This window comes from Rana temporaria, chromosome 4 (genome assembly GCF_905171775.1).
Source record: "Rana temporaria chromosome 4, aRanTem1.1, whole genome shotgun sequence".
Classification (NCBI taxonomy): domain Eukaryota; kingdom Metazoa; phylum Chordata; class Amphibia; order Anura; family Ranidae; genus Rana; species Rana temporaria.
The window spans coordinates 356,307,033-356,333,226 of record NC_053492.1 but is presented as its reverse complement, the minus strand read 5'-3'; the positions used below and the strand labels follow the sequence as shown (position 1 = coordinate 356,333,226).

General features: G+C 47.0%; 1 protein-coding gene across 2 annotated transcripts in view; it reads left to right on the top strand.

The window, feature by feature from the left end:
- Positions 1-15,884: 15,884 nt before the first annotated feature.
- The window catches only part of STRN (striatin), a 159,954-nt gene continuing 149,644 nt past the window's right edge, over positions 15,885-26,194 (top strand). Inside the window, exon 1 of one of the 2 annotated variants that reach the window (XM_040350860.1) lies at positions 15,885-16,399. In XM_040350860.1, the coding sequence (XP_040206794.1) occupies positions 16,127-16,399 (273 nt within the window). In that variant the 5' untranslated portion in view covers positions 15,885-16,126. The remainder of the gene's footprint in view (positions 16,400-26,194) is intronic. The other variant, XM_040350861.1, reaches the window with a different exon arrangement.

The window sequence follows — 26,194 nt, the reverse complement described above, 5'->3', positions numbered from 1 at the left end:
CTTCCTTTTGGTGGTATTTGATCACCTCTGCGGTTTTATTTTTTGCGCTATAAACAAAAATAGAGCGACAATTTTGAAAAAAATGCAATGGCCCGGATTCAGAAACTTACGCCGACGTATCTCAATATGCGCTGCGTAAGTGTAACTGTGCGCCGTCGTATCTGTGCGCCGTACCCAGAACACAAGATACGCCTGAAAACAGGCTTCTTCTGACCAACGTAAATTTCCTACACCGGCGTATTGTAGGCGCATATTTACGCTGGACGCATCTGGCGCTCCCATTAATTTCCTATTCAAATATGCAAATGAGTGAGATACGGCGATTCAGAAACGTACGTTTGGCTGGCGTAGGCTACGCGCGGTGCGCGTAAGTGCAACGTCCGGCGTAAAGTTACCTCTCATAAAGCAGGGGTAACTTTGCACCAGAGTTGCACAGGTCAGCTGGAGAGCAGCTACAGCAGCACCGTTACGGACGAGCTGAGCAACCACACTTGCAGGACAACACATCTGTATGCCAACATGCCAGGGGCAGCCGTGGTCATAGCACTACTGCGTCTACGGGCACGTAGGAGGGCACGGAAGAGCATATACCGCACGCGCACAGATGTCTTCGGCATGGGTGATTCGGAGGTGTATCGCATCTTCAGTTTCAGCCCTGATGCCATCCTGAAATTAGCCACAACCCTGCATGATGACATCACCAGCAAGACACAACGCGCACATGCAGTACAGCCACTGGTCAAGGTACTGGCAACACTGCATTTCCTCGCCAGTGGATCTTTTCAACGAACAAGTGGAGTCGTGGCTGGGATGTCACAATCCACCATGAGCAGATGCGTGCACCAGGTTGTCCCCGCAATCCTCAGACGCATGTCCCACCACTTCATCAAACCCACCAATGTGCATCTGCGGCAGAATGCAATGCAGGATTTCTACAGAATTGTGGGATTCCCACGCACCGTGGTGGCCATTGATTGAACACATGTGGCACTACGGCCCCCCCAAGCCACAGAGCACATATACCGCAATCGTAAGCATTGGCATTCCATCAACGTACAGGTGATAGCCGATGCCCAATGCCTCATATGGCACGTCCGTGCCAAACACCCCTGGGCCAGCCACGACAGCTACATATACCGTCAAAGCAACATCCCAACAGAATTCGAACAGAACGTGTACGGGAACAGCTGGCTGGTTGGTGAGTGACATAGGTGTCAGGCAGGACTGTCCAACCCCATGATGCAGACATCACGAGGGGCACATGCACGACTAACATCTTCTTGTCTTTTTCCCTTCCAGGTGACTCGGCATATGCACTTGGGCCCCATCTCATGACTCCATTCCGGAATCCCGAAACCAGAGGAGAGAGAAGATACAATGCTGCACACATACGCACCCGTGCAGTGGTGGAGCGCACATTTGGCATCCTGAAGTCCCGTTTCCGATGCCTGGATAAGTCCGGGGAAACCCTGTTGTATTCCCCAAACTTTGTGTGCCAGATCATCGGTGCATGTTGCGTGCTGCACAACTACGCCATGAGAAAGGGCCTGGAGATAGACATACGTGATGACCTGACCCCCGAACCACACAGTCCTCCCCTAACCGAGGCTACCCCTTCTGCTGAGGGAAGAGCAGTCAGGAGATGCCTCGTGGTAGGCATCTTTGCACGTTGAACACACACATTCATCATGGCACAAGGAGAATGCACGCATGCACGCATGTACACAACTGTGGTCCCTAGCTCACACACACCACATCACATTGGATTAGCCCAAGTCCACCATGCAGGACTTGGGAGCAGCAACGCCACGCCAAGGCCCCAATTATGTTGCTGACCATTCATACCACATTCACACGGTCGTGGAGATAATTTCTCCCCAACGACCCAGGGTGACACCCCTTTTCCGTCAGGAATGTCACCCCCACATTCACACACCAGTCACACTGTAGCCTGCACTACTCCCCGTGTGCAGGAAATATACAAAAAAACACAACTCATAACCTGAGTTACAAAAAAAAAAAAAAAACTCATCACCTGAGTATACAAATAAAACAAAAAACTCATCACTTTAGCATAAAAGAAAACCAAAAAAAAATCATCTGCCCTGTCGTGGGCTGTGCCTGGTGCCTAGGCTCCTGGGCCGCAGTTGCCTGGGGGGAGCCTCAGGTGGGGGGGTGGGTTGTCTGGTGGAGGTACATCCCCTGGTCTCTCCCTTGCTGCCTGCCTGCCCTCCAATGCCAGGGCTATGCGGTGGAGGAAATTATTCGCCTCCGCCTGCATCCGCAGCTAGCGGGTGGTGGTGTTGCGCAGGTGTCGCCTTGTCAGCCTCCCCTCCTCTTGTACGGCAGCTGCCAGGCTCCTCCCCTCCACCTGCATGGCAGCCGTATTGGCCTGGACTGCCTCTGCTAGGCTCCAGGCCTCCGTGACAAGGCCTGATGTGGTGGCCTGCAGTTCCCCCAGACAGGTCACAATTGCTGTCCCGTTTCCAACCACATCCTGCAGCCTGTCATTAATGGCAAAATTCTGATCAGCCTGCTGGGTGAGGGCCTGCTGCACAGCTAGGGTACAGGCAGCCTGGGTCTGGGCCGAGGAGGCCAGGCTCTCTGCCACATGGTGCAGGTCCCCCACTAAGGCAGCCATATGGTGGGTTTGGCGGGCCTGGTCCCTCGCCAAATTCTCCTCCAATGCCTCTGGAACACCCCTTGTTTTGTGTGTAGCCTTCCTTGGGGCAGGAGAGGCTTGGGGCCGGCTGTATGGGGTGGCCCTTGAGGGGCTATCCCTGATGGGGGGTGGCCCTTGAGGGGCTATCCCTGATGGGGGGGTGGCCCTTGAGGGGCTATCCCTGATGAGGGGGTGGCCCTTGAGGGGCTATCCCTGATGGGGGAGGAGGTTTGGGAGGGTCCTGGTATGGGGGTCTCCTCCACAATGAAGAAACCTTCCTCCATAATGACCTGCTCCTCCTCTACTTCCTCTAGAGGTGAGGTGGGGGCACTCTCCTCAAGGGATGGCGTGGGTCGCCCAGCAGCCGACGACAGCCCAGCTCCTTCCAGCACATCTGTGGATGACACAAAACATTAACATGTTGGTGGACCCACACACTTGTCACATGTTCCCTTGCCCCCCCACACATGATACACACTGGAGAGAAAATAAAACACACTTACCTGTCCTCAAGGGCTGATCAACAGAATCATATCCCTCCAGGCCCTGAACCTGCTCCCTCTCCAGGCATCAGGCAATGACCTGCTCCTCAGAAGTGAGGGTGATGTTGGTGGCAGGTCCACCTCCTGTGCCACTGGCATGCCTCCGGATCTTTGCCAGCTTCTCTTTTACCAGACGCCGCAGATCATTTATTTTTTTCATGATATCCCTGGGGGTCCGAACCTCCACGCCAAGGGCATTCACCTGCGTCGTTAGCTCCAGCAGGATCTGATCTTTCTGCACCTTGCTGGTAGTGCCACTCAGTGCCCCTAAGGCCCCGTACATACGACCGAACATGTCTGCTGAAACTGGTCCGCGTCTGTACAGCCGAGCGGACAGGATTCCAGCGTACATTTGCCCGCCAGACCGTTTTCGAGCGGACAAATGTTTCTAAACATGTTTAGAAACATGCCCGCTGGAATCCTGTCCATCAGACATGTTCGGTCGTCTGTACAGACTTACCGTACATGTCCGAGCAGCCGCCATCCCTCGCATGCGTCGAATGACTTTGACGCATGCGTGGAAGCATTGAACTTCCAGGGCCGCGCACGTCGCCGCGTCATCGTCGCGGCGACGACGCGGCCTCGTCACCGCGTATTGTGTACGCGCGGATTTCTGTATGATGGTGTGTACAGCCATCATACAGAAATCTCCGGGCGGGCATGTCCGCTGAAAACGGTCCGGCGGACCATTTTCATCGGACATGTTTGCCCGTGTGTACGAGGCAATAGAGGCACTCGTTGTACTTAGAGAGGCCCTCAATAATTAGCGCCTTCTCCTCTGGGCTGAAATTTAGCTTCCTCCGACCCTTAGTAGGCACTACTGGTGCAGACATGGCTCCAAAAGCAAAAGTACTAGCACCCAAAAATGCTTGTGTACTTTTGCACTTGACGGGCGCATGTCTGGGCGTATTTATGCACTGGGCGTAGTCGGTAGGCTGGCGTATCTTAGGGGTTACGCCGGGCGTAGTTGTGAGCATGCGCAGATGGGTGCGCTCAATTAGTCCACTTCACAGCGCATACGCCGTTTAAGATACGCCTGACGTAAACCACTGCGACACGCTCGGACCCTCATTTGCATGGGGTGAAGCCCACTTACAATTACGCTGCCCTACGCCGTCGAAAATATGTTACGCTGGCGCATCGTGGTGAGTAATGGCTTTCTGAATACACTACATGCCTCTCCGCGCTGCTCCGGCGTAGTGTAAAAAAGATACGCTACACCGGCATAAATATGCGCCAATGTATCTGAACCCGGGCCAATATTTTTTACTTTTTGCTATAATAAATACCCCAAAAATATATAAAAAATTTTTTAGCATTTACAAAAGAGGGGATAGTTTTATTGCATTTTTATTAATTTTTTTTTTTTACTACTAATGGCGGCGATCATCGATTTTTTTTGTGACTGTGACATTATGGCGGACACTTCGGACAATGTTGACACATTTTTGGGACCATTGTTATTTTCACAGCAAAAAATGCATTTAAAATGCATTGTTTATTGTGAAAATGACAGTTGCAGTTTGGGAGTTAACCACAAGGGGGCGCTGATGGGGTTATGTGTTCCCTGAAGTGTGTTTACAACTGTAGGGGGGTGTGGCTGTAGGTGTGACGTCATCGATTGTGTCCCCCTATAAATGGGATGACACGATCAATGCAGCCACCACAGTGAAGAACGGGCTAGCCGTGTTTACACACGGCTCTCCCCGTTCTTCAGCTCCGGGGACCGATCGCGGGTCTCCAGCGGCGATCGGGTCCGCTGGTCCCGGTCACGGAGCTTCAGACCGGGTCGTGGGAGCGCGACCCACGGCTGGGTACTAGTACAGGACGTACATGTGCCCAGCCGTGCCATTCTGCCGACGTATATGTGCAGGAGGCGGTCCTTAAGTGGTTAAGTACACTGTGTGGTGAAGCGCTCTTCATATGTTATGAAACTTGATGACTTATCCCAGATATTGTTATACATACTCTAAGTGGTACAAATTGTTGACACAGGAGTGGGATCCTGACTAAGAGCAAGCCACATTTGAAAAACAAAATGACCCTAGTTCCTGGACAAACAAATGCAGCATGTACCCTTAAAGAAGCTTCTGACCGTGCTGACTTTTTCTTTGTGAAAGAGTGGTGAACTGAGATCTTGTATCGATTATACGGGTCTCAATCGCATTACAGTTAAGAATGCTTATCCGATTCCATTGATTATGGAATAATTTGACCTCCTCAAGGGAGCAACTATCTTCACTAAACTCATTTTGAGAGGGGCATATAATCTCATGAGGATTAAGGAGGGCAACAAATGGAAAACTATGTTTATTACTAGGACCGGACCCTACAAATACCTTAAAATGCCCTTTGGTCTCTGCTTTCCAGGAATTTATTAACAATGTCCTCCGAGATATGCTGTAGCAATGTGTGGTGGTTTACCTCAATGATATTCTCATATATTCTAAATCCCTAGAGAACCACCCACTGAAGTCTCCCGTGTGGTACAGAGGTTGAGAGAAAATAACCCGTATTGCAAGTTCCATCATGAACAGGTTACATTTTTGGGTTATGTCATTTCCACTGCAAGATTTTCGAAGGACCCAGAGAAACTACCTGCAGTTTTACAGTGGCCTTGACCCTTAGGTCTTCGTCCTCTACAATGTTTTCTTGGCTTTGCCAATTATCGGAAATAGTTTCGTAATTTTCGTAATTTCTCTTCTCTGGTCAAACTCTGAATCGGTCCCCAGATTCCATTAAAGTCTTCGAGTCCCTCAAGGTCACTTTTGCTAAAGCTCCTGTGCTGGCACATCCTGATGCTAGGTTACCCTTCATTCTTGAGGTTTATACGTCTGAGACTGGAGTAGGCACCCTTCTGTCTCAACATCTTATCTCAGAGAGCTCTCCCTGTGGCTACTTTTCTAAGAAATTGTCTCATACAGAATGCAAATAGGAGATTGGGGACAGGAAATTGTTAGCCATCATTTTAGCTCTTAAAAAATGGAGAGAATGGAGGCATCTCCTTGAGGGTACTACCGTGCCGGCCCTCATTTTGACTGACTATAAGAATTTCACATTTTTATCTGAGGTAAAACGCTTATCTCCTAAAAGGGGGACAATGGGTCCTTTTTATGTCAAGCTTCAATTACATAGTCTCATTCTTACCCGGTACAAAGAATGTAAGGGCAAATGCATTTTCAGGGCACAGATGCATTGTCAGGGCAGTTTTTCTCCTCTTCCAAGATGGAGTCGATTCCTACTCCTGTGATACCTCTGGATCACATTTTAGCCACTATTCGCACTAGTCTCACTTCATATTTGGGTGAGAGAATTTCAGCTTCTCAGATCCATTCTCCCCCTGGAGAACCTCATGACCGCTGCTTTGTCCCAGAGAATCTCTGCACAGCTTTGCTCCAGACCTACCATTAACCTAAGGCAGCTGGGCATCCTGAGAAAAATCAACTCATATGGTCTATGTCTCAACAATTCTGGTTGCCTAGTCTCTGCGCTGATGTAACCAGCTCTGTAGCTGCTTGTCCTGTGTGTGCTCAAACTAAAACACCACAACACCTTCCAGTGGGCCTCCTACACCCATACCTCCATACCCAGTGGGGAGAGGCCTTGGACCCACTTTTCTATTGATTTAATTTTGTATTGATTTTAACCTTAGCCTTCACCCCTGGCCAGTAAAACTAGTTGGATATTCTGGCCTCCGTAATTTCAGCCCCCAGGTGTCCCCCAAGTGTGTCGTTGTGGGCTAGATTGAGGAACATACACCTATATGCCTGGGGAACAGCAATTAAATTGCTCTAAAGTTTCTCCTCAGATTTCAGACACTCGATACAGCAAGTCCCCATTCAACGCAAAAAGAGGAAACCTTTGGTCTGCACCAGGAATTTGTGGGACCCGATTAATAACAGAAACCTGCTCTCGAGCATTGTCTAAAGTATGATCCTGTAATTGGGTGGAACCAAACGCACCCCTGGATACCTACAAGTCTGGGTGCAATGGTCCAGTGGAGGTTTCTCCTTCATCCTCCTCAACCAGGATCTGCAATAGGGAATGATCCTCTTCGTCCTCCCCCAACATTACCTGCAACAAAGATTTCCGCCCCTCTGAGGCTAGTGTTGTTGTCAAAATTTGGCCTTATAAGGTGCAGTGACCCCAGTCCTCTTGGCTGTCCAGGAAGTCTACGCTGTACCTGGCATATCAGATGGGATATATCCCTGAATGATGGTGTGAGTGAGAAAGGTCTTATGAAAGAATGGTATAAATTATTTAACCAAAGCGAGATTGATCTGTTATAATTTAACAAATCAAAAAACGTTGTCAAGCTCTGAGCTTGACAAAGGAGCGCGACTGCCGCGTCATCGCAGTACGCCTGCTCAGGAAACGCATCGCACGCCAGTGACGTCACTGCCTTCGGACTGCTGAAAATTCTCCATCCTCCAGCCTGGCTTTGAAGTTCCCCCACCGCCGCCGGCTTCAACACCTCACAGCAGTGAAGGATGTCTTCTCACAGCACAGCGCCCCAGCAGGAAAAGGATTAAGTAGACACAAAATGTTCAGTGGCGCTCTATGGGAAAAAACTAGTGTCCCAAAGAATATAAAAACCCTCGTATGGGACGTGAACAAACCAGTGCTGCGGAGTTAATGGTACCCGGAAGTACCAATCATACACATAAACACCAAAAAGAATTCTGCGCTCATGGAAGTCCACAGGATCAAATCAGCCCAAAATGATAGGGGAAAATCATTAATATGCACAGTCTGTATTGAGAAAAAACAATCCTTTTAATTGAAATCAACTTCAATGTTTACATTAGGCAGTCTGGATTAGATGATATCACAGAAGTAACCAGGTTGCATATACCGGATATAATAACTCTCCAGCGGTCTCCCACAGTCTCAAGGGGTCATAACTCACGGCTTTGGTTTAACATGCCATCCGCAGATGGAACCAACAGTAGCTTGCGAGGAAGATGTAAACTGGAACACTGGTGAGGGGATAGGTGTCGCCTTACCAGCCGGAACCAGGCGGTGCGGGATCCCTGTCGCCTCCACGTGTAGGCAAAAAGGACGCCGGATTCCCCAGTGAATCCAGCCGCCGGGGACACAGCGCGACACGGTCTGTGGAAGCGGACGCTCTCCCTGTGTGAGCGCGCTGACGTCACACCTCTGAGACGCCGCTCAGCATTGAACCAGGGAAGTGCTGAGTGCCCTCTGGTGGGGGAGACTGTAGAATACGCTCTCCTGTGTTTATAATCGAAAACTGCTGATAAACATTCAATAAGATGAAGTTGATGAAAAATGGTGATAAAATGAAGATAGAACTTCCATAGTAAGGGGAAAGGGATTAAAAGTATGTCCTTGACGACGCGTTTCGCGCTTACAAGCGCTTTTTCACAGTCAATAGGACATAGGCAATAGCCTTAGTTATATAGTCTAAAATAGGGGAGGGGTATTACTGGGAGGAAAAGGAAATAGATACTAAGGAGGGGGCATGTACACAAAAACCAAGAGCTTTAACCCCTTATGACACCGAAAAAAAGAGAGAGAGAAAACCTAAAACGTATACAAAAATTAAACCTTGTACAAAAAATACATATAAGTACATATTAACAGTAGAAAACAATATTAGCAGTAGACTGTGCATATTAATGATTTTCCCCTATAATTTTGGGCTGACTTGATCCTGTGGACTCCATGAGCGCAGAATTCTTTTTGGTGTTTATGGAAAGGGATTAAGTGACAGACCTGATGATTTCTCCCAAGGATTTTCTGTACAATGCCTATTTGAACTCTACCAAATGTGAGTTGCCTGTACTTATCTACTTATTAAATTGTTTTAAACATCTACACTTAGAGGCGCCTCTTCCCTTGCTTTTTTTGTTACAGTATTGGAACATGGTTTCTGTTTCTCTATGATGGCAGCCCTGAGGTTATATTTGTGACCCCTGCAACAACAATTCTCCATCCATCCCTGGACTCTTTCCCAATCTGTACCCCCCTGGGCTTGGACTCTTTTATACTGTACAATCTTGTGTACACTATTATTATTTATATCATTAGCATACTTTATTTCTATATTATCAAGGAATCATTGTATTCAGTTTTTGCAATACGGGGGGCGGGACCTTATCTGCTGAGGCGAACAGACGTCAATCATCTGGGCGACCTCTTGGGGATGACAATCCCCCTAGGCATAGAAACGCCTACTCCTGCCGGGAGAAGTAGATTGAAAAAATGGATTACAAGGTACGTAAAGCATAAAAAAAAAACTAATTGCGGACAGTACTTGTTACGACTATAAGGGAGTTGGTCAGATATCCATTTTATTAGGGTGAACCTCCGCTTTAAGTAGGAGGTCCAGTCTCCCCACAAAAAAATTAAAGTCAGCAGCTACAAATATTGCAGCTGCTGACTTTTAATATATGGACACTTACCTGTCCAGAAAGCCAGCGATGTCAGCACCCCAGACGATCTTCGGATGGGTTTTCGGGTGCAGCTGCCACCATAACTGTTAAGTGAAGCCTTTTGGCTTCAAAGTCGGTTCCCTACTGCACATGTGTAAAGCACGCTGAGCTTTCTAATGGGAGGAGGAGGGACGAACTTCCGAGAGACGGCACGGCGGCCCTGCCCCCCGGAAGTGGGGAGCGGTACCTGTAAAAAACAGGTACCCGTTCCCCCCTGAAAGGTGCCAAATGTGACACCAGAGGGGGGAGGAGACTAATAACTAATAACTTTTGAGTGGAACTCCGCTTTAAGGAGTTTTTTTGCACAGCAAAGGGTTATCAAATGGTAGATAATTTATTTAAAGAGCACCTTTAATTTCTAAATGTTTTAACTAAATAATTTACCGGTTATGAAAATAAACAACGTTTTTATCTGAGGATATTTTCTGTAAAGTTCATCAAATTTCTATGGTTTTATTCATTTATTTTTAATCGACTAAGAGCACCTGTCACTTTTTAATCTCATTAATAGGAGCAAGTTCAAAATCAAAAAAGCACTTTGAGGTATAAAAACTAAACTAATCAAACAGCAGATACTTACTTAAAGGGCACATTTTAAACCAACAGAACAGCGCCACACCTACTACTGGTAAAGGTATTGTAAACCCTCATGGTTTACGGGGTGAATTTTCAGTACCAAAAGCGGTAACCCCGGAGCCACACTCGGAATGGCATCACAGGATCCAGGTACAGCTTACTGACCTTGTCCCCTGGATCCTGCGATGTCTCCCTGCTCTGTCTGCGAGCCGTGTCTCCGCTCGATTCACAATGCCGAGCTCCGTTCCCTGCAAGCGGCGCACGGGGAAGGAGCTCGGCGCCAAATTCAAAAAGTGAAAACTCAGTATACATATGGTACACTGTAATCTTACAGATTACAGTACTGTATCAAATAGTTTCACACCCCCTTTGTCCCTAATGGTTTGTCCAGTGCCCTGCATCCAGTTATATTTGATAAAATCTGTTCTTTCTGCCTGGAAACTAGAGATTGTCCATAGCAACCAAAAAGTGTCCCTTTACATCAAAGGTGCTTTTCAATAAAAATAGCATTGAACTTCATTTTTTTTTCAGCACGTCGTTGTGTTTTACGTCACCGCGTTCTGACACAATCGTTTTTTTAACTGATGGTGTGTAGACACGACTGATCACATCAGTCAGCTTCATCGGATAACTGATGGAAAAATCCATCAGACCGTTTTCATCAGACGAACTGATCGTGTGTACAGGGCATAAGAATTACAGGCCTACAATATAAAATGCCAAATTTCCATGCAAAACATTGTACCTCTTTCAGCATCAAAAATCTGACATAATCATACCGCCAGGGAGGTCAAGGTGAAAAACCTTCTGTAGTGCAGCTGCCTCCTAGAGCTTTTACTTACCTGAACCCAATTTTGCCAGCGAAGGGGATGAGCCCAGAAGTTCCAGCCGCTGTCTTGGGTCCTCATTGGAAAGATTGACAGAGTGATTGTCTGTTCCTAGTGATTTGGAACAGCGATCTCTCTGTACTCCCAGTCAGTCCCCTCCCCCCATAGTTAGAAACACCTCCCACGGAACACATTTAACCCCTTGATCGCCCCCTAGTGTTAACCCCTTTCCTACCAGTGACATTTATACAGTAACCAGTGCATTTTTATAGCACTGATTGTTGTATGAATGTCAATGGTCCCAAAAACGCGTCAAAAATATGCGATCTGTCTGCCGCAATGTCGCATTCCTGCTAAAAATCACTGATCACTGCCATGACTAGTGAACAAATAAATTAAGAATACAACTGCCATAAATCTATTCCCTATTTTGTAGACGCTATAACGTTTGCACAAACCAATCAATATACGCTTATTGCGGTTTTTTTTTAACAAAAATATGTAGAAGAATACATATTGGCCTACTAGGCTCCAAACTACGGCACTCCAGTTGTTGCAGAACTACACGTTCCATGAGGCCTTGTAAATCTCTGACATTCACAGACCTGACTAGGCATGATGGGAATTGTAGTTCCTGAACAGCTGAAGGGCCACAGGCATGGGCATCTGCAGAACTTTTTTCAGGGGGGGGCATCATTTTAAGGTCACCCATGCTCTGACCCTTTTTGATAAAGTCATTATCATGCGGTCAGAGACTGCAGACGTAGGCCCAGATCTACGAAGAAGTTACGTCGGCGTATCTATTGATACGCCGCGTAACTTCTAGGATGCACAAAACAAGATACGCCTGAAGCTGGGCTAGATCCGACTGACGTACGTCTTAGTACGCCGTCGGATCTAAGGTGCATATTTACGCTGGCCGCTAGGTGGCGCTTCCGTTGATTTCCGCTTTGAGTATGCAAATGAGCTAGATACGCCAATACACAAACGTACGTCCGCCCGGCGCATTTTTTTACGTCGTTTACGTAAGGCTTTTTTCGGCGTAACGTTACCCCTGCTCTATGAGGCGTACGCCATGTTAAGTATGGACGTCGGGCCAACGTCGAATTTTCTGTTGTGTACGTCGTTTGCGTAAAACATTCGCGAATAGGGCTTTTGCGCAAATTACGTTCACGTTGTCTAGGCATTGAGCGGGCATAATTTAATTTGAAAATTCGACGTGATACTGAGCATGCGCCGTACGAAAAAAGCGTAATTTACGTGGGGTCAAGCTTATTTTACACAAAACATGCTCCCCTGTTCATCATTTGAATTCCGCGCCCTTACGCCGGGAGATTTACGCTACCCCTCTGTAACTTTAGAGGCAAGTGCTTTGTGAATACAGCACTTGCCTCTCAAAGTAGCGGCGGCGTAGCGTAACTACGATACGCTACGCCTGCCTAAAATTACGCCGGGCTACGTGGATCTGGCCCATAGTATAGGAGACAGTCAGAGACCGCATACATGGCACAAGAGACTGTAAAAGACTGCAGACATGGCACAAGAGATGATCAGAGGCTGCATACATGGCACAAGAGACTGTAAGAGATTGCATACATGTGGGGGGAGAGAGAGAGATAGAGGTTAGAGAGAGAGAGACCCCTAGCCCTGTGTGCAGTCCCTTCCTCTAGTGCCCCTATGTCCCAGTGATGTGTGCAATGCTCAGTATGGTACCTTGCATGCCAGTAGGATGTCCACCCATGGCCTAAACTGATGAAGAAATTAGCTTTTTTACATTTTTGGGGGGATATTTATTATAGCAAAAAATATAGTTTTTTTTTTCAAAATGGTCGATGAGAACAACAACAGAGGTGATCAAATGCCACCAAAAGAAAGCTCTATTTGCGGTAAAAAAAAAAAAGGACAACAATTTTGTTTGGGTACAGCATTGCACAACTGCGCAATTGTCAGTTAAAGTGACGCAGTGTCGTATCACAAAAAATGGCCTGGTCATTAAGGGGCAAATTTTCGGGTCCTTAACCCCTACCCTACCGAGTCATTGTAAAATGACATCGGCGGGAACCCTTCATCCTTCAGACTGGACGTCATATGACTTCCTTGCAGTCCCGGGCGGCTAGGGGGCCGCATTGCTCGGGACCTGGTTCGCGTGCCCGGCGGCCGTGATGTGCGCCGGGCACCCGCGATTGCCCGCAATCACGGCAAGACCATGGATCTGTGTGTGTAAACACACAGATCCATGTCCTGTCAGCGGTGAGGAGACAGATGTGTGTTCCCAGTACAGAGGAACACACATCGATCTCCTCCCCTTGTGAGTCCCCCTCCCCCTACAGTTAGAACACACTTTAGGGAACATATTTAACCCCTTCAGGGCCCCCTAGTGTTAACCCCTTCCCTGCCAGTCACATTTACACAGTAATCAGTGCAGTTTTGTAGCACTAATCGCTGTGTAAATGTGAATGGTCCCAAAAATGTGTCAAAAGTGTCCGATATGTCCGCCACAATGTCACGGTCACAATAAAAATTGCAGATCGCCGCCATTACTAGTAAAAAAAAAAAAATGCCATAATTCTATTCCCTATTTTGTAGATGCTAGAACTTTTGTGCAAACCGATCAAATACGCTTATTGCGATTTTTTTACCAAAAATATGTAGAAGAATACGTATCGGTCTAAACTGAGGGAAAAAAAAGTATTTTTTTTAAAAAAAAATATGATATTTATTAAATCAAAAAGTAAAAGATATTTAGCTAGATTCACAAAGACTTACGAGGGCGTATCCGTAGATACGCCGTTGTAAGTCTGAATCCGCGCCGTCGTATCTTTAAGCATATGCTCAAATTGAGATACGCTTCTCTGTTGCTAAGATATGACCGGCGTAAGTCTCCTGCGCCGTCGAATCTTAGCTGCATATTTACGCTGGCCGGCTAGGGGCATGTACGGCGATTTACGCTGAGAATATGCAAATGAGCAAGATACGCCTATTCACGAACGTACGCACGCCCGTCGCAGTAAGATACGGCGTTTACTTAAGCGTTTTCAGGCGTAAAGATAAACCACCAAAAAGATGGCGCAGCTAATGTTAAGTATGGACGTCGGGACAGCCGTCGAATTTCACGTCGTTTGCGTAAGCCGATTCAGAATGGGGCTGGGCGTAGGTTACGTTCACGTCAAAAGCAAGGAGTATTTGCGACGTGATACTGAGCATGCGCGCGCATGCGCCGTACGATCGGCGCTTCATTTACATGTATGGTAATGAATCGTGAATTCTTTACCATACAACACGCCCCCTACCTGCCTATTTTGAATTTGGCGGGGTTACGCCAGGCCATTTGCGCTACGCCGACGTAACTTAGGAGACAAGTGCTTTGTGAATACAGTACTTGTCTCACTATCTTACGTCGGCGTAGTGCAAATGGGATGCGCTACCCGACCTAAAGATAGGCGGCTCTACCTGAATCTGGCTAATTGTTTTTTTTTTTTTCAAAATTGTCGCTCTTCTTTTGTTTAAAGCGCAAAAAATAAAAACTGCAGAGGTGATCAAATACCACCAAAAGAAAGCTCTATTTGTGGGAAAAAAAGGGCGTCAATTTTGTTTGGGAGTCACGTCGCACGACCGCGCAATTGTCATTCAAAGTGCGACAGCGCTGAAAACTAAAAATTGGTCTGGGCAGGAATGGGGTGAAAATGCCCTGTATGGAAGTGGTTAAACAATTTAAATTCACTTACTGCCTTATCTGCATTAAATTAGCCCCAGAACCTGTGTAAGTAATATGGGTTTGGTTTTCTAGGGATGAGGTGAAGTGGAGGAAAATAGCGTCAGAGGGTGAAGGTTCCGCTTTAAGTGAGGTTCTGCTGATGTAACCAGAGCCTCATGCCGCGTACACACGATCATTTTTCGGCATTAAAAAAACAACGTTTTTAAAAAATGCCATTTAAAATGATCGTGTGTGGGCTTCACATCATTTTTCGGGTTCTGAAAAACAACATTTTTTTCCCCCCGAACATGTTGCATTTTTTAACAACGTTTTAAACAATGTCGTTTTTCGGGTTGTAAAAAATTATCGTGTGTGGGCTAAAACGACATTAAAAACCTGCACATGCTCAGAAGCAAGTTATGAGACAGGAGCGCTCGTCCTGGTAAAACTACCGTTCGTAATGGAGCAAGCACATTCATCACGCTGTAACAGACAGAAAAGCGTAATTCGTCTTTTACTAACACGGAATAAGCTAAAGCAGCCCCAAGGGTGGCGTCGTCCGCATGGAACTTCCCCTTTATAGCGCCGTCGTACGTGTTGTACGTCACCGCGCTTTGCTAGAGCATTTTTTAAAAATGATTGTGTGTGGGCAACATCGTTTTAATGATGAAGTTGGAAAAAACGACGTTTTTTCTACATGCCGAAAAACTTTTTTTTCATGCCGAAAAATTATCGTGTGTACGCGGCATCACAGCTGCATCCTTGGAGTTTCCTGTTCTACAGCCAGAATACCAGGAAGAAAGGAAGGAATTATCTGCCCTCAGTAAAAACAGCTCCCTGAGGAAACAATGGAGAGGGAAGAAAAAGTTAGCAATAAAGAATAAACAGCCTACAATTATCTCTAAGCATCTGTTTGGAGATTGTTGCTACTAAACGTTTGTAAAGGTTGTTGCAATTCTTCTAATAAGAGGGAAGTTCTCCCACTGTCTGCTGAAGCATTGTATGTATTTACGAATATGAATAAAGTTATGTGAAGAAAAAAAAAAAAAAATCCAGGAAGGTTGGCGTGTAGGGTGGCTCCTAACCTGACGGCTTCTGGCCCTACGTGACGTCACGGCGCCGCTGTCAGAGAGGCAGGAGACCCGCCCAGGCAGCAGCAGTAGCAGCGGCAGGTCTCGGTTGGAGTGTGGGCGGCAGCGGAGCCCGGGGGTTGCGGCGAGAATAGAGCGGACTTATGTGACGTCAGGCGGTCATTCCGGAATCAGCCCCTCCCCGCCCGACCGTGTGAGGAGAGCTCTTCTTCCGCCTTCTCTGGAACCAGCGGCGGTCGCTCGCTGCTCACCGCGGCCCCTGCTGCGAAGGCTGCCATGGACGAGCAGGCGGGGCCCGGCGTCTTCTTCAACAACAATAACAATTCGCTGCTGTCCGCCGCTGCCGGAGGTCCTGGGGGAGCCGGGAAGGGATTCGAAGCCGGGGCTTCTGATGCGGCTTCGACGGCCGGAGGAGCTGCAGGAGGCGGAGGAGGGACGGCCGGCAGGGCCCAGTACAGCATCCCGGGGATCCTGCACTTCCTGCAGCATGAGTGGGCCCGCTTCGAGGTGGAGAGAGCGCAATGGGAGGTGGAGCGAGCCGAGCTGCAGGTAACAACCAGCACCGGGATGTGTCACCACTCATTAGATATGGATGACTATTATCTGGCCAGGGACACCCTGACAACACCGACTACACTTGTCTCATGTGTCTGTGGGGGGGCCAGAGATTGGGTTGCCCGGAGGTGTGTCTGCGGAGGGGGGGCCCGGAGGTGTGTCTGCGAAGGGGGGGGGCCCGGAGGTGTGTCTGCGAAGGGGGGGGGGCCCGGAGGTGTGTCTGCGAAGGGGGGGGCCTGGAGGTGTGTCCCCGGAGGTGTGTCTGAAGATGGGGGGGCCCAGAGGTGTGCCTGCGAAGGGGGGGCCCAGAGGTGTGCCTGCGAAGGGGGGGCCCAGAGGTGTGCCTGCGAAGGGGGGGCCCAGAGGTGTGCCTGCGAAGGGGGGGCCCAGAGGTGTGCCTGCGAAGGGGGGGCCCAGAGGTGTGCCTGTGGAGGGGGGGGCCCAGAGGTGTGCCTGCGAAGGGGGGGGCCCAGAGGTGTGCCTGTGGAGGGGGGGGGCCCAGAGGTGTAAACAAATAGATCCCCATTCTGACAGGGGAGTTCAGAGTGATTGTCTGTTCCTAGTGATTTGGAACATCTCTCTCTGTACCCCCAGTCAGTACCCCCCCACAAAGATGTGCCTGTGGAGAGGGCGCCCAGAGATGTGTCATCATATGACAGCAGGTCGGCTCATTCCCGCAAATTGCTGTAGCTGTACAGACAATCGCTCTGAACTCCGGCGGTAAGAATGGGAATCTGTTTGTTTACATTGACAGATCCCCATTCTGGCTCTGTGGAGTGATCGCGGGTGGCCAGCGGATATTGCGGCCGCAGGCCATGCACATCGGCTCCCCGGCACAACTGTTGTAGCTGTTAAAAGGGACAGTTTTAACAGCTACAACAGTTGTGTCGGGAAGCCGATGTGCGTGGCCTGCGGCCGCAATATCCTCTGGCCATCTGCGATCACTCCACAGAGCCAGAATGGGGATTTGTCAATGTAAACAAACAGATTCCCATTCTTACCGCCGGATGTTCAGAGCGATTGTCTGTTCCTAGTAATTTGGAACAGCGATCTCTCTCTGTACTCCCAGTCAAGTCCCCCCCCCCTCGGGATGTGCCTGTGGAGGGGGCGCCCAGAGATGTGCCTGTGGAGGGGGCGCCCAGAGATGTGCCTGTGGAGGCACTAACACTAAAATCCCTGCATTTTTTAGTTTTAGGGTGGACTTAACACTTTGATACAATCATGTCCAATAGGATTATTTATTTAAGCATCCTATACATACACCATACTATCATTACAATCGCGATGGGTGACCTGCCCCAGTGCGAATGACAGCAGCAGCAATCTGCTAATTTTTGCTGCAGTTTGTCACCGTCTAGCTCAGTGGTTCTCAACCTTCTAGTGCCGTGACCCCTTGATAAAATTTCCCAAGTGGTGGGGACCCCTAACATTAAAATAATTTTTGTAGCGTGGGTTGTCAGCACCCAAGCCAAGACAAGTAATTTGCACCGCTAACCCACGGATACTTGGCGCTCCCTGAGTCCCTTCCTCTCGTACGGTATTAAAACCCCTTATGGTACTCACTGTGTCTCCGCAGCAGTGACACCTATGCCAAAATCAGGAGATAGGGTCTCCTCCAGCCCCTCCCACTTCACATTCCTCACCAGCCAGCTGACATCTAGTCTGTGCCCCCCAGTCGCGCCGTGAACTGAATGGGTGGCTGCGAAGAGGCTGAGTGGGCCACCGCAATCTCCAGGGACAGCCCTGATGGGTAGCCATGAAAAGGCTGGGAGAGCGGTGCAGGATTCAGGAACAGCCCAGGATTTGGTGACCCCTGGCAAATTGTCATTCGACCCCCAAGGGGGTCCCGACCCCCAGGTTGAGAACCACTGGTCTAGCTGCAACCACTGGCCCCTGTACAATTTCAGTGACAGGTTCACGGTGCCCACAGCTATCAGTGGCTGTACTCAAAGCCAGTGATCATGGCTAACGCACTGGAAGGCGCCTTGGATCTACCATAAACTACGTAGTAGAAGGCCATGCCTGATTTGATCCCAAATAAAGGGATCATTTAGGCTTTGTCTTTGGTTACATTCGCATGGGTTACTGCCCCCGGTGTCAATGACAGCAGCAGGAATCTGCTGATTTGATCACCTGTGAATGGGTACCTGTGGTTGTCAAGCCCCTGTACACTTTAATGACAGGTTGCCGGTGGCCACAGCTCTACATTACTGTCAGCGTAGCCAATGATTTCATGCACACTTTGTGAGCATCCAACAGCAATCATGGCAGGTAATCGATGGGTTGTGCGCACAGTTATAGAAAGCTGTGGCCACTGGCAACCTGTCTTTGAAGTGTATCGGGCTGGGGGGCCGCAGCTAGCCGCTCGCAGGTGACCAAAACGGTGGGAATCGGAAGATTCCTTTCACTGTCGTCCAATTAAAATATAGTGAGCCTAGGTTCACACTGCTGCGAATTCAAAATCGCGGTAAAATGCGGCCCGAAATCGCAAAAAGTAGTACAGGAACTACTTTTTGAAATCGCAGATGCGGCGTCGCACTGATTAGGACAGTGCCATTGCCGACAATTGCCGCCGATTTGAGATGCGATTTGACATGTCAAATCGCATCTCAAATCGTACCCAGTGTGAACCAGGGCTAAAAAATTTTTTTTATTGTCGACATTCAGAAATGACAATTGTACTACACATGATAATCTCACTGCAGCTAGCACTGAATGACTTTAATGATGGGTCTGCGGTGACCACAGCAATCCGTGACCGTTTCCAGAAATGGTGATTACCATGCGATGATCACTGCTGGACATGCCACAGGTAATCACTGGTTGGGCGGATAACCACAGATAGCTGCGGCCGCCAAGGACCTGTCATTGAAGTGCAGATTCCTGCCACTTTCATTAGCACTGGGGCTAGTTACCTATGCGAATGTTGCCAAAGAAGACAAAACCTAAACAATCCTTTTTTTTAGTATCAGACCAGGCAGAGCCTTCTACTGCGTAGTTTACTTTATGGTAGATCTCAGGGCCCCTTTTGCATTGCAGTGCATGATAAACATTGCATTTCGGCTTGCAGGCAGCTGTCAGTTTTTGGATGCAGGAAGGGAGCACACTGTTTACTTATTTTTAAAAGCGCACTTCCTTCATGACTCCACACAGAAGCACAGTGCATTGCAAGGTAGTGCCATCCAGTGCACTGCAGTAAAGTGCACCATGTCTTTATTTTACCATAGCTTACTGCAACTTCGGCCTGAGTTGCATTGCACACCGGGCACATAGAAAAAATTGTCTTTTATGTGCCCTAGTAGTGACTGGGGTTGATCTAATGAGGCTGCTTGGCTTATTCAGATGGGCGCTGAGGCCCATCCTGCATCCACCTCGAAGCTGCATGCAGGCAGCCCATAGAAGTGGTTACAGATGCAGTGGCTGCACAATCGCATGTCAAAATTTGATGGATGAGTGCAGAAACCTGAACGCGAACGCTGTATGTTTGGGTCTGTGCATTTATATCAGATTTTGACATTACTTTGTCCATGCAGCCATTGCTTCTCTATCCACATCTATGGGCTTACTGCACGCAGCTCCGAGATGGATGCAGATGCTTCAAAAAGTGAGGCTACGCGGAGTGCCCCTCTGAGTGAGCCCTAAAGGAGATTGTACAATTGTAGTGTATAGTCAGTCTTTTATAAATGACTGATAGATTTTGTGAGGCTTACGAGGTTGCACTGCTGGCTTGTTTTTCTGCATTCCTGCCAGTTATGGCTCTGTATATAACTTCCTGTTATGGGTTGACAACGTTGTCCCTTAGATGCCTTTCAGTCTGCTAAGCAGGGACTCTGAACAGATCCTTTGCTGAATCACAGATCCTTGTCCTTTCAGTGTTTATATATAAAAGCCGGAGGTTTTTGGACACCTATTAGATCTAAAAGCCGCCGGATGTAGACTGTTTGTGGGAGTCCTGAAATGTGTCTGTGGGGTGCAGATAGAAGGCTCTCATCCTGTGTCATCTCTCTACCATTTAAAGTAGAAGTCCATCCTAATACTAAAATCCCTGCATCTTTAGTTTTAGGGTGAAAAAAGCACTTTAATACAATCATGTCCAATAGGATTATTTATTTAAGCATCCTATACACTATACTATCATTACAATTGCTGTTGACTTTACCAAAATTATTTAACAAGGTCACATTTACATGGGCAACCTGCCCCACTGCGAATGACAGCAGCAGCAGTCTGCTGATTTCTGCTGCAGTTTTTGTTACCGCCTAGTTGCAACCACTGGCCCCTGTACATTTTCAGTGACAGGTTCATGGTGTCCACAGCAATCCGTGGCTGTACCCAAAGCCAGTCACACTGGAAGGGGCCTTAAATCTACCATAGTAGAAGGCCATGGTTGGTTTGATCCTTAATAAAGGATTGACCGCAGCAGGAATCTGCTGATTTAATCACCTGTGAACAGGTAACTGTGGTGCTCAAGCCCTGTACACTTTAATGGCAGGTTGCTGGATGTAGACTGATTTGCATCCATTTACAATAGACTACCTCTAATGCAGAATGATAGCTGAAAATAGTGCTATACTTTTTCCATAATTTTTGGTTTGTTTTTGGCCTTGAGAGGTAAGCGGATGTAAATTTCCATTTACAAATGTCTGTTAATAGACGTACGTGACGCTTATACTCAAGTCTGCCTGAAATACTGCCAGATATACCAGATTGGGCCACCAGTAGTAAAAGGAGCCTTAATGTTACTTCATGAAGGCTCAGCATTGTCACCCTAGGATGTGCGCGTCTGTTGATGTGCCACCGTGCAGCAGCCTGATGCTTTCATCTTCTACTGAGACTCTGCTATGGCGTCAGGAAGGCCCATGAGTAGCCATGAAGAATTGACATGTATTTGTGAACAAGTCTCTGGAGCTGAAGCACCATGCATGGACAGTCTCTTAAATAGAAAAATGAAAATTCTTAAACAATAAAAAATAAATAAAGGTAAATGGGTCTTTTTAGAATAAGTTCACTTTTTTGGCATGTAACATGCATTTAGGGTGTAACATGAAACCTGTTACTATGCATCAGTCAACCTTGTGACAGTGGATGGGAGGGGGTCTTCTAAAAATCCTAAAACCGCACAGATGTGTGAATAAATTAACTACAAGTCCCATCTCCATGGCAGACGGCTTTTTAGTTCTCAACAAATTATGAGAGCACTGATCGGCGCCCTCTTCCTGCACAGTGCAAATTTTTTTTTTTTTTAAAGGTAAACTTGGCCTTTAAAATGCTTTAAAGCCAAACTCCAGGCGTTGCAAAAAACACAATTGCAGTTCCCCCCTCAGCTGTAGAGCAATACAATGTAAAAATGACCTTATTCCTCACTTCAGCAGGCGTTGGTGCTCACCTCTGCTCCAGTTTGTGGGTGGACCCTAGATGTCCTCGCGTGTATTGTAGATTGCTTGTGCATTGTACTTAATGACATCTTATAGAAGAGGCTTTGAGGGACCAGTTCCCCAGATGGAGGAAGTCTGCCACAAGGAGGAAGGCGAGTATTACACTTTGTTCCTCATCCCCTAAAGTTAACAAGCATTTAAACCTTGCACTACAGGGTGGAGGTGCTCTGTAAGAGTAACTTTATTTTTATTTATTTTTCCAGTAAGCACATAGGTCCAATCTGTAAGCTAGCACCTTTACCTACAGTCATGCTGCCCTCCTGTGTTCAGTTCATTTTAAATGTAGGAGAAACTATTTGGAAAGTATAAACTTCGTGCTTCCCAGATCAAGTATAGTATCATATAGAAGATGCATTTAGAGTATCTAATCTACTTCTGGAGGCACAGAATTCTATTTTCTCTAAACATAGCTAAACTTGATATACCTGCACAGTGTGTATTATACTTTTTTTTTTTTTTTACATATTACTTGCATTTAGAAATGTCCTGTAAATGCATAAAAAAAATGCCTACTTCACATGGACGAAAAGTCAGATTCTTGCAGCTGGACAAACAGGTAGTTGCAGATGGCTGGGACCGCTCAGCCTGTACAAAGCAATGACAGGCAGACAGAAGCAACAGCTGTCTGCAGATCTTTGCATGTATCTGTACATTGAGTGGTTCAGGGGAGGTATTATTACTTGGGCACTCTGCATCTAGGGTTAAACATTTGTTCCTAACAGTAGGTAACTGCTTGATGTGCAGTTACATGTGGAGAGCTGTGGCTTCTTTCAGCCTGTCATTACTTTGTATAGGCTGAATGGCTGCAGCTGTCCGCAACCACCTGTCGGCTCAGCTGCGAGAATCCAGTGATTCCTGTTGCAGTCTGTGCCTAGCCATGTCTATTTGACCATGTGTAGGAGGCCTCTTTACGTTGCCAATTAAAGTGAACCTGTACCCAGACTGTGCATTTACATATTCTGAACAAGCGGTAGAAGGGTTCTCGTTCACTTCTGTACCTCTAGGCATTGTAGAGAAATTGATGTTAAAAGTTCAGGCATTGAAATTGTGTCTTTATTTCCCTATTTTCTGTGATAGTAACATGGAAGCCTGTCGGCACTCTAATGTAAACAAACATCAGTGCTTGTGAACTGATGGGCCCCCTCACACTAGTGATTGTGTTACTGGCGAGAACTCGCTTGTAGTAGAGTTGTCATGCATGACATAGCAGGCAAGCAAAACAAACTCCTCTGTTTTATGATTCACTGGCTTGCTGGATAAGTGAGATGCCCCTTCTTGTTGGCATCTTACATTTTGCAGCATTTTAGTCACAAAATGCAGAATCGGGCAAGTGTTTTCCCTACACGTTTTAGTCATCCTGTGCTGGTGAGAACTCCTAGGCTTACTTGTTTGTGTCATCTCTGTGTCAGCACGTCAGTCCAGGAAGAAGATGTTGAAATGTGATCTCTGTGAGAGGTAATAAATACCTGGGTGTTATCCTTGCACATTATTTAACATGCGCACACCTAACTGATGTAAAGTCCACTTAAATCTGAACAAAAATCTTCAGGTTATTTGACTGCCTTCTTTCAGGAAACCTTTGAGAGAAACCTGGAATCTGCCATTGCTCTCCTCCTTATAAAATACTAGTTGCTTGGCTGTTACTGTAAATTAATGAGCTATCATTTCTCCTAGAAGGAAACGTCCATTTACATGTTCTGTGCATGCTTGATTTGGTGGTGCTGTTCTCTGCAATGAAAAACCCTGGCTTTTCATTAAATTGTCTATGCATGGCCAGAATGTTGGCCCTGACAATACCACCCGGCTAAACAAAACTTGATTTAAAAAATTGAAGAAGACTGGAAGATGGTTGCCAGCGGAACAGTGGCTATGTTCTATTAGATGAAGTGATTGCAGCTGATACAAATACATTTCTGCATACGCAATACTGACAATGGGTAGTGCTTTGTCTGAACCCAGCATAACTATACTGGCCTCAGCTCTAGCAATGCGGCGTCCCTGGATGGCCAGTTTCCTGGGTCTCGATAAACGGTTGCTTTCATTGGGCCGGGATGATCTCACTAGTTAGGTCAGATTTGACATGCACAGTGAGCAGCTTGTGCGTGGTTCACTGTACAAACGTGGACTGGTAGGTAAGTAACTTTAATGCAAAAGAGACAAAGCATGTCTCTTCTGCATTAAAATTCCTACCTGTTAACCCATTTTTAGTTTTTGGCTTAACGTTCTTCTTTAAATTTTACTAAATCCTAATTAAAATAGCTGAGGACTACCTAACAATCAGCAGCTTGTGAGACAGACTATTAACACTTTGGTCAGTAGTATGTACTGTACGGCATAGCTTGCAGGGTGCAGCGGTCAGTTGTATGTAGTGTACAGCACAGGTTGTAGTGGAAAGGAGTGTCTGGGGGGGAAAGCATTGTTCTCTGTGGAAGCCTGCCCCTCATATGTTGGTTGTTGAGGCCTCTAGGTAAATCTTTATTGCGGTGGTGGTTACTTATCTTTAAGGCCGCGTACACATGGTCGATCCAAACCGATGAGAATGGTCCGATGGACCGTTTTCATTGGTTCACCGCTGAAGTGGTCTGATGTGCGTACACACCATCAGTTCAAAAAAACGATCGGGTCAGAACGCGGTGATGTAAAACACACGACGTGCTGAAAAAAACGAAGTTGAATGCTCCCGAGCATGCGTCGACTTAATTCTGAGCATGCGTGGGTTTTGAACTGATGCTTTTGTGTACTAACCATCGGTTTGGACCTATCGGGCAGCGGTCCATCGGTTCGATTTTTAAAGCAAGTTCTAAAATTTTTGACCGAAGGACAACGGGCCGTACACACGGTCGGTTTGGACCGATAAAACTGGACTTCAGGCCGTTTTCATTTGTTTTGACCGACCATGTGTACACGGCCTAAGAGTACAGGCTTCATGTTTTGTGTAGCTGTTGTGCTCTGCTGAGTGTTGTCTGCTGGGGGAATCCTCTGCAGGGCTTATCAGGTGGGATCTGCTGAGCATGTACCCCAGGTTCTGGTGACCCCAATGTAACCATCTGTGGTCCTTTTAAGATGTTTGTTTTTCTAATTGCAGTTTATTATGAAGTGATCTCCTTTTTGTGTCCTGGATAGATTTCACTGTGTGCTCTCTTCTCAAGACAGTACTGGACACCCTTGCATGAAAAATGTTACTCTGGTGCATAAAATTAACGTAACCCACCAAAGCAATACTAGACTAATGTGTTTCTTATAGGGGGAAAAAAATAAACAAACTCAAATAACTGCAGAACCGATCCGATGCTGCACGTGTCCCCTGTTGGCTCTAAGACTGAGAGTCGAGCAATCAATGACCATTGATTACTCAGTTTTCTGTCTTCACTGAGCAGAGAGTAGTGACTGTCTGCTCTGCCCCTCCAGTGCTCACTGGAGCTCCGGGCTTTGGAAGGGGCATGAGTGGCTTGCTTAGGCTCTGTGGTACACTGAGAGGCTGAGCCAGCTGCTGGTCAGGCATCTGGGTGGATCCTGACTTTAAAAGTCAGGATACTTCTAGAGTATGGACTGGCTCTGTGATGTCAGCTGACTGCAGACTTTAGCCTGCTGTTGGCTGAATCTGGGTCACAGGAGTTCAGAACTAAGTACACCCTGTGACCCAGAATGGAAAATACGGGCAAAAAACTTTGGCAATACTTCTTTGAACAACTTCAATACCAGAATGTTATACCCTGTTCCTGTCCAAGCCATTTTTGTGTTTATTGCTGTAATAGTTAGATGGATAATTACTCAGTTATGCAATAGTGTACCTAAATTTATTTTTTATATATATAAAATATTTTTTGGGGGGGGGGGTAGGGGGGGTGATCTTTGTCTTGTTGAAATGTAATAATCGCCAGGCTTTTAGCTATTTTTTTTTTTATTTCTAAATAAAAAAAAAATAACCAAGTCATATGGAAAAAAAATACCTATTTCCCTTACTTTGTTTTAAAACATATCAAATAAAAATGCTGGAAAAGTATAAAAAATGCTATGACAGTATGGAAACCCCCAAAATGCCCCTCTTTTGGAAAGTAGACACCCCAAGGTGATTTATTTGTTCCATGTTGGTATTGAGGCAGCAGGATCAGTGGGGAACACAGAAAACTTTTCAGGCAAACTGCATCCAAAAATGTTCTTAGGCAGAACTTTTTAAACATAAATGGGTAATATTACGTTGACACTGATAAACCATAAGATCTCGGTGCAGTCCTGTGTCAAAATGAAGTAACACCTGAGTGCATGTGTGGGAGTTACTTTATTCCAGCCAATCAAGAGGTCAAAGATGAAAACCTGGGAGAAAATGGAAGCAAAGAAGTGCTGACATTGCTGA